At 41.6% G+C, this 9,157-nt stretch overlaps 1 protein-coding gene across 2 annotated transcripts in view; it reads right to left on the reverse strand.

Annotated features, from left to right (window-relative positions):
• Positions 1–9,109, reverse strand: part of PTDSS1 (phosphatidylserine synthase 1) — a 31,579-nt gene extending 22,470 nt beyond the window's left edge. For both annotated transcript variants that reach the window (XM_030012235.2, XM_030012234.2), the window contains exons 1-3: positions 8,791–9,109; positions 3,306–3,397; positions 1,711–1,755 (exon numbers count right to left, since the gene is read on the reverse strand). In XM_030012235.2, coding sequence (XP_029868095.1) covers positions 1,711–1,755; positions 3,306–3,397; positions 8,791–8,969 — 316 coding nt within the window. In that variant the 5' untranslated portion in view covers positions 8,970–9,109. The remainder of the gene's footprint in view (positions 1–1,710; positions 1,756–3,305; positions 3,398–8,790) is intronic.
• Between the last annotated feature and the right edge of the window lie 48 nt (positions 9,110–9,157).

Raw genomic sequence — 9,157 nt, forward strand, 5'->3', positions numbered from 1 at the left:
AAAGATAAAAATTATTATGATTTGTTGTCACACCATTATAAATTATGAAACACTATTGCATTTGGGACTACCGCCTCTCTCCTCCCAACATCTGAATATGGATCTTTATAAAAAAGAAAAACTTGTAAGAAGTTAAGAGTCCTAAGAGTAGATCTGTGGGTAGACGAAGCTGCTGCTGGGAGCATATCTTTACATTATTCACAAGTTCACAGATATCTAAGACCACATTTGGAAGAGGCATATAAACACTAACACCATTTCCATAGTCTAGCACTCAAACTTACTTGTATCCTGCAGCAATGTCATGGAAGGCAGAAAGATTAATGTGAATAAACTTAGTATCTACCATACAAAATAAACTATAGAAATTCTAAAAAGATATTTTAAACTATAACCAGAACTCACATGTTATTAATCCCCCATGTACACTAGAGAACAACTGCCATTCAAGTACACACACGAACAGAAAGTATATATACTGTCCTCTGTAGTACATCCTAAAAACACATCAAGTAAACAGATGCCACACTACTACAAGAAGTACAGGTTGCAGGCGAGGGTACATCCTGAAATGCTGAGGACGCACTACTCCTGCCTTTCATCTACTGAACAGGTCTGAGAAACTCAAGTGTGGCTAAACAAACCATGCCAGAAGCAGCAGAATTACACGGGGAAAAATGTTGTTCTTGATTTTCCATGCAGCCTTTTCCTGGAAGTACAAGGGGTCAAGCCCTGACAGTATCAACATTGCAAATGACCTTTTACTTTACATTTGCTGAAACCTGAAATGAGCAGTAGGACCTGTGTTTCCCAAACTTCACAAGAAGCAGGATTCTTTAACGAGTACTATCTAATCAGCAGTATCCTCTCAATGTCAGCAGATGAGTAATCAGCTACTTTGGGACGCTACTTATTTTTAGCTATATAAGGTGGTGGGAGAGAGAAACATTCAGTCCCCTCAAAAAGAAACAGATCAGCTTTTAAATCAAATATGCGTAATTCTCTGCAAATGTGCTTAAAGTCTAGGATAGGCTCTGTGAACTCTGAATTATTTCAAAATAAAATTCCTTCTGTTTTTGCCATGTAATTCAGATGTTTAAGGAGCAGGATTTCACTCAGTTAGTTCTGTAGTTAATAGAATTATTTTCCAAACTACGAATGCGACTAATATTTACAGGTATTTTTGCTGAAATTATAAGTTAAGAACATGAATATATACATGTTAAGAATATTAATAAACGTATGTTAAGCTATAGAATGATATAATTTAATAAACATATAAAGTAATAGCACATTTTGCCAATAATGAAAAGAAGCACCCTACTAGACCGGATTTTGGTAGAAGTCAGATAGTATATGCAGTAGCTGTAAAAAACCCAAACTTTTGGGGTGGGAAGAGATGGCAGTAGGAAGGGTGTAGGGGAAGGAGATTAGGAAGCACAAACACAAACCAGGTTAAAACAGTATCAGGATGAATGATCCCTTTCTGGTGATTTAATTTACACCATCCTGACACAGAGTAACTACAATGACATTCCCAAACATAACTAAGAACAGATTACATAAGCAACTGCTCAGAAGTGGGAGGGAAGTGACATTCACGCAAGTTTGATGCACAATTATGTTTCAGGACAATTCCATTCATCTGAAAGTTAAAATGGCCAGTCCTACAGAAGCACTGAAAAAGTCAGAAACATAACTTAAACTTACCAAAAACCATTCTCCATATTGCAGGGTGGGGACGCGTAAAGGGTCCTGTGGACAGTAAACAAAAAGCTTATTAGAAGACAGTCAATAAGAACCACATAATCTATTTTTGAGTATATCGCATATGAGGATTTGCAATGAGCACAGATCACTTCTCCATCAAATATAGCCAAAAGCTGGGGCTCTATGTAAAAAAAAAAAAAAAAATTAAAATAAATGGTAACAGCAGATTTCAGAGAGGAAAAGGAGACTGCCAATTAGTAGGATGCAGACAAAATTTTTCATTATTTTTATGGAGTTGTTTCCAGAACATTAGTATGCTGTTTAGTCAGCAGACACCATATCTCAGGTGTCACCTGAGGATCTCTTGATCTGGTTTCTAGACCACAGCTCACACATGGCTTGCTCCCAATGAAGTCATCAAATACAAATTTCTGTGTGTTAGCAAAGAAACATGGTGCTTAGCCTTCAGACTACCATGAAATGTTAGCAAACAGGCCTCCCAAAACTTCCAAACTGAGTATCGTGTATCTGGCAAGAAGTAAGATACCTTTTCTCTTTACCAGTGTCAATATTATTTACTTTAGAGCCAGCGACTAAACTGACTTTATTAGATTAAAAACCTCTCAGTTAATGTGAAGAGCAGAGAAGGTAAGTCTGGTGAAACTGGAAAACCTCTAAACATGAATCATACATTTAGGTAGCAAGAAGTGGCTGAACAAATATTTTCAGCACACACTGCAGACTGCTCTTTCACCACTGTACACATAGAGCTCATTTTCCTCTGGCATTCAGTTTTTCAGGGAGAACTTTGTGAAAAGTATGGATTAATGATTTTTAAAATGTCAAAAAAACACATCCCAACTCTGAAATACAAAGCTGCCCTGATCACAATCACTGTTTCTTCCTGAACACTGCCAATCCTGAGACAGTTTAGACTTGAAGAATTATGCTTTTGCTGACAGCTGTAAGTAAAAATTAAAAAGAAATAAATAATAAACAAACCCAAACACAACAGGAAGACAGCATTTCCTCCACAGAATTAAGTGTCATGCAAGGGTTTTTACATTTTTGCACTTTCTGCTCCTCACACAATTACCAAAACTTTTGTCCAACTTAACCTTCTACTGAGCAACTGTGTTTTTACATTGTAATGTGACTTAGACCATTTCTAACTATCACTAGCTTCCAGTAAGGTGATTTACGTAAGGTGTTATATCTCTGAGAATTTGTAGAATGACACTTCTGTTAAAACACACTGAGGCAGACTCCTTTTAAACATTATTTAAAAATCTGGCAGCATCATTACTTAGCAATCTGAGCTGCAACTGTGCACCTGCAAATAGAGACACTGATTTTGAGAACCCGACTTCCTTGTTAGATACAGACAAGCTATAAATAACTTGCGTTTTACTGTTATCTCCTCTCAGTGTGATTGCAACCCATTTTTAGACTGCTCCTTAACATAAAGGAATGACAAAAAAGTAAAGAAAAAAAAAATTTAAAAAATGGTACTTTAATAAAAATCAAAATATAGTGGCAATGAAGCAAAAGTCACATGTTACAAAGTGAAGTATAAAAGTATAAACCTTACTCACCATTAGGAAAAGCTAGAACACTGATGATTAGAAAGAAGAAAATCACAGAGAGAATACCCCTCCAAATATTATCCTCTGGGACAGAATCATCCCTGAAGAGACAGACAACATCAAATTGTTAATGTACATTATAAGGATAAAGTCAAAAGCCTCTGAAGATATCATATTATTTAAATAAAGACTACATGGAAATTAAGTATAAAATAAGCATGCTGGTTATATAACAAGTCAAGATAGTAACTGCACTGAAAGATTTTCACTCTGCACTTCTGGGGATCCCTTTCTCACAAGAGAGTTAAACATATAATCAATACATGCGAGCCATAAGCATTGTTAGAAGTCAATGCAGAAGCAGTGACTAAGTTTAACACAACGTAAAAATGTTCCTGCTTTTATGTTCACAGAAACATCATCAAAAGTACTTTTACACAGCAGAGACCTAGACCAAAAAACTCTAGAGGCCTAGATGCAATTCCTTGGTTTCCCTCTGCTGTTTCGGTGCTGGTCGCAATCCCCTTCACTTCCCTTGGCCTGTTCCCAATGCCAAATGCCTGAGGTGAGTGCAGAGAGGGCAGAAATAATGAGTACAATCAGCCTTTGGAAATCGGGATTACACAGCTTAGAATCCACGTGTAACAGAGAGATGGCAAAACTTAAAAAAACAAGGAAAAATATCAACTTGCTTTTAGATCTATTAAGCCAAAGCTCTGAATAAAATACCAGGTATTATTTATGCTACTGTCATATTATGTCCAGAAGACACACCTAAGAATTCAGTTTGGAATGCCAAGGCAAACTTGACTGAGCTCTTCTTTCTTTTCGTGTAGGTAGAATATAGTGTACAGCAGCAAGATTAGAGAAAAAAAAAAAAAAAAAAAAAAAAAAGCCCACCCAAGTCTTCTAACCAGCAGTCAGCTTCTAGGGTACTTCAGTAATATAATTGGAAACAAACTTCAGACCATGATAACATGCACAGATAGTATTTCCTAATGTATCACCTACTACAATTCAAACTAAAGTTTTACTGTCTGGGTAATTTTCATGTACTTAGGATCAGTTTATCTATTTAAATATGTTCCTTTATTTATTCCTAACCCATGATACCAAAAAATTCCCAGCAAACTTTAGAGGAATAAAGGTCTTCCTGGCAGAGTGTCTGTCACATTTCTGGATGGTTCAGTAAAGAATCTGTGGCAGCATAAATGTACTCCACATTAGCTATTTGCTGCAGTTATAAAATATTTCTCACTTTGCCACATTATTTCCCTTTCCCTCAAAATTGAACCTTAACAGCTCCACAGCAGACTTTCATCATTGTGAGGCACTGTGTTAGTTTAACTGTATGGTAGGAAAAAGTACATTAAATATCAATGGTTTCTATGCAGGCCTCAGGGACTCCCCACAGCATTTTTTTTTTTTTTTAAAGCAGCTCAGTCCAGAATTACCAGTCATTTTCCAGCAGGCATGCTGCACAGATGACACTTTATACCAGCTATGAACCCCAAGTTCCAGAGCTTAACTCTGGCTCCCCTGGCAATCTCAAGAGCCTCATGCCATCCAGCGCACTTCCCAGCCAGAGCCTCAGGCTCTGATGGTTCAGACAGCAAAGCCATATTCCTGTTTTAACATATGCAAATAACACACACGCATGCTGTCACGGGTGCCACCAAGTGGGGAAATTTCTTCTTTTTTTGAAGAGAGAACAGATTACTAGAATGACAACACTGTACAATTCAGCCAAAAAAGAAGTGAAAGACACTGTGATCACATCACTTAATTGTCGCACCAACTGGGCTGAAGGGTCCTCACCTTTGCATATCAGGATTCTGAGTACTACTCAGCTTCAGGAAAGCTGTCCTACTCACATTGACACCACTTCCCCCCAAAATCAACAAAGATGTTGTATGCAGTGTTAAACTGCATTTCATCCCAAGTGAGTGGTAGAGGCATTTCATTTTGACTTGCAGATACCTTTCAAAAGGGATAGGTATCCAATCTTCTTGCCAGAAGCAGGTGAAAACAGGTGGGAGCAAGAGACTTGCTACTGTGCACTAGTTAGGATAAGAATTATAGTGTTTGCCTGGAAAAACTATTTTGGGGAACACCAAAAGAGACCGGGAAGCAAAATAACTGTTTGAAGAAAGACACAATCACAACAAGCTGCAATCAGGAAAACATGCTAAATCATCTCCTCACTTAGCCTTAGGAACTTTGATGCTAACTTTGAAATATAAGCATTCATGCAGCAAAAACAAGATTTCTAATGCTCGTGTGGGAGGACAGATGAAAATTCTCTCAATTTAAACCCACTTTAACAGCACATTTTTCAATTCTGTGGCTTGTTGGAGAAGAAATAATAAAAAAAACCCAAAGCATATAACAACCACATAACCTTTTTCTCTCTCCTGCTCTTCTCCTTGCTCTAAAGCACTATCTTACTCGTTTACATTTTTGTAATGTGCCACTGTAAGTTACTATATCATGAATAAAAAAAAACCTGAGGATACTCAACTGAGGAAAAAATAGTTAGGACACTAAATTTAGAGTGTGTTTGGGGAAAAAAAAATCTTCCATAAACTCCCCAAATCAAACCTAAATGCACAATAATCCAGTTTAATCAACTCCATTAATCAAGGGATGCAAAAGACAACACTGTCATAGGTCTTACTCTTGCTTCCATAAAGCCCTGAAACTTCACACCAGAAGCTACTAATCTGTCACCTTCCTCAGTCCTGTTGTTGCGCCCCCAAAATATCCCCTCCAGCATCCACCTGCCCTCCTGCTGGTTGGCTCCGGGCTCAGAGAAGGCCACATCCCTCTCTCAGGGAGGAAGAGGACAGGGAAAGCTAGAGCCACTCCATGCCTCCACTCCAGGGAGCAGCCTGGAAGCAGAGGAGCCAGTATCTGGCTCATTCAGCGGGAAATAACCAAGGCAGCTGCAGCCACTGTCAGAAGCACTATAAGGATGTGCTTCAAACAACAGAACACCCTCTACTCCCCACTTTAACGTGGAAAAGTTAAACACACTCACGTTTCTTTTTCTGGATTATTAGTATTATTATTGCTGCCTGAAGATTACTGCTATTTGAAGTTCAGCTTCACCCTTATCTGTCAGCTTAAAGACACTATCAGCTGCTTTCAGTGATCCCAAGGGAGAACCCACTTTATGGCTTAGTACATCCAAGGGAAAAGCATTTCCTAGGTTTATCCGAACCCCCACATATTTCAGACATAAAACAATTATAGAAGAGACAAGAAAGACTTTAAGGGAAGCAGAATTTCCTCTGCCTATGCTGAAGTTCCTGAAAAAATAAATTTTACTTAACAACATCAGTATGAATATATCATAGAAAATCCCCTGCTTAATAAATTGACCAGGAGAGCTATGGAAGAATTGACAGCACAGGGGAAGCAAAGAATCACTTGTCACAGCTTACTGGGAAGTCTACAGTGCTTTGTGCCCAGGAGGTAGAAACAGAAACACAGTCACTGGAGACTCAATGCAGTAAGCTGATGGGAATAGAAAGACCAGACCTGGAAGCACGTACTGTAACCATATGGGGAACTATCTCCTCTACCCCAGTTTCGCAAAGAGTACTTATGGTTTGGGTAGTGGCCCAAATAAGGCAACAGAGGCAGCACTCTGGTATCACCCAGGACATTTAGGAAACTCCTGCGATAGTTGGAAATAGCAGGAGGGGTGGAGGAGAAAAAAAATCAGAGTAGTTTCCACACCCTGAAGAGGAGAAACAGGGAAGAGTTAAAGAGGAGTCCGTGGATATTTAAACACAGGAAGTAAGGCAGAGCAGAGACAGACAGGGGGAAGAAAATGAAACTGAAGAAGTTGGAGTTCGAAAGCTAGCAATCCTCTTGGAAAAATGCAAACAAACATCCCAGAAGTGAAGCAATATTCTTTGGGCCCAGAAGACTCCATAGTTCTGAAATTGCTGTTTGGCTCATCCTCTGCTTGAAAGTGTTAATGGCAAAATTCCTTTCCTCCCCCAAAGGTGAGCGATCAATTCTGTTAATCCATCAGAACAATGTCTGGATGAGAATCCCTTAGTAACTCACAAGTTTGCTTAAATTAGCCTTATAGTGAGAAAAGTGATCTGGTCAGGGGGAAACAGGACAAGACAAGAACTTGTAGCAAAGGTCTCTAATTGAACATTGTATCAAAGCACAGAAACATGTCTCCAATTTAAGAGTTATGAAGGGATCCCTGGGATATTCTACCTTAGCTTAGATCTTGTTACCTAAGTAGAACAAGGGATCTGTTCACCAAAAATATCTTCCTTGAGGCCATACACAAGTTGAAACAAGAAAAGGCACACCTCAAACCATTTGCAGCTACACTATTTTACGTTTCCTTATGCTTTCTCAGCTCAACCCAGGCTTGACCATTATTTTCATAGCTGATAAAAACTATACATTGGGATTCGTAGAATAAGGTAGAAGATTACACACTGAATTGTATATCAAGCCTAGGGACAAATAATGATGATGTTCTGTCAAATGCAGAGTTTAATCAACAAGGCCATTGAAATCTGTGATTGCATACATACAATGCCACAAAAGTATAGGTGAGCTCAAAAAATGAGGCACAACTCAGCCAAAACCTCTCAGGACTCACTTTTTGCCCAGAGACTGCACGATTTAGCCTAAAGGAGGATTATGTTATCATCTTCATAGTCCTATTCAGTAGGAGGCAACAAAAAGTATGCACAACTTAGAAAACTACTGCAAGATACCCTTCAGACTGCACTGCTATACCCTTTATTTACAAATAAGGCTCCTGAAAATAATTGCATCCATTCTTAGCTGTATTTCCATGAATGACTGCAGTGGCGAAGTCCGCAGAGCTGTTCCTGTGGTGGGGAAAGGATGTGGCTAAGCATATCAGTACCAGGGCCTAAACCAACGTGTGACTGGCCACAAAGTGTGTTGTATAAAAACGATGACACAAAACAGTCACTCCCATCCACTGAAGGCTTGGTAAATCATCTGCTTGTGTGATGTCAGTGCTGGGCTTCTTGATATCTAATAAAAGCCATTTTCGGCAACTGCTTGAAACACACGTTTTGGTAAAGACTTTAACAGACAGCCTCAAAACGACCAACAAGTTCCCAGGAAACGTAGCAGAGGAGGATAACCGCTCTCCAAACGGAGGGCCTCCCGAGCAGGGTGCTCTCCAGCCAGCTAGCGATGCAACACCCCTGCCTGCAGAGCATACAGCAAGTCACGGCCCGACACCAGGTCTCCCGCTAACCCGCCCCCAGGAGGAAAGCGCCGCCCGCCGGAACCGCGCTGCCCGTCCTCGCCCCCGGGGCACCGGCCCCGGCCCCGGCCCCCTCCCCATCCCCATCCCCCGGCCCGGGAACCCCCTCCGGCCCGGGGCCGGGTACGCGCGGCCGCGGCGCTGCCGGCACCCAGGGGGCAGGGCGGGGTGGGGTGGGGGACCCCCGCGGCGGCGCCGGGGGCCGCGCACCTGGTGAAGGCGAAGGCCATGAGGCTGAGGATGGTGAAGCTGAGGAGCGTGATGGTGTGCGGCCGGTAGAAGAACTCCAGCGTGATGTCCTCCACCTGCTGCTCGTTGATCATGCGGAAGTGCAGGCGGTAGTTCACGTCGTCCTTGCTCAGGGTCCGGCTCCCCACGCACGACGCCATCTCGCCCCCTTCCCCTCGCCTCAGCGCAGCTCGGGTTCTCCGCGGCGCGGCGCGGCCCGAACCAGCCCGGCCGCCCGCGCCGCCTCCCGCTGAGGCGACGCCGCTGAGAAGAGAAGCGCCGCGCCCGCCTCGCCGAGGGGCGGAGCTCGCCCCGCCGCGCCCACGCGAGTGAGGAAGGGAGGGACGGA

This window comes from Aquila chrysaetos, chromosome 4, assembly GCF_900496995.4.
Source record: "Aquila chrysaetos chrysaetos chromosome 4, bAquChr1.4, whole genome shotgun sequence".
Lineage (NCBI taxonomy): Eukaryota > Metazoa > Chordata > Aves > Accipitriformes > Accipitridae > Aquila > Aquila chrysaetos.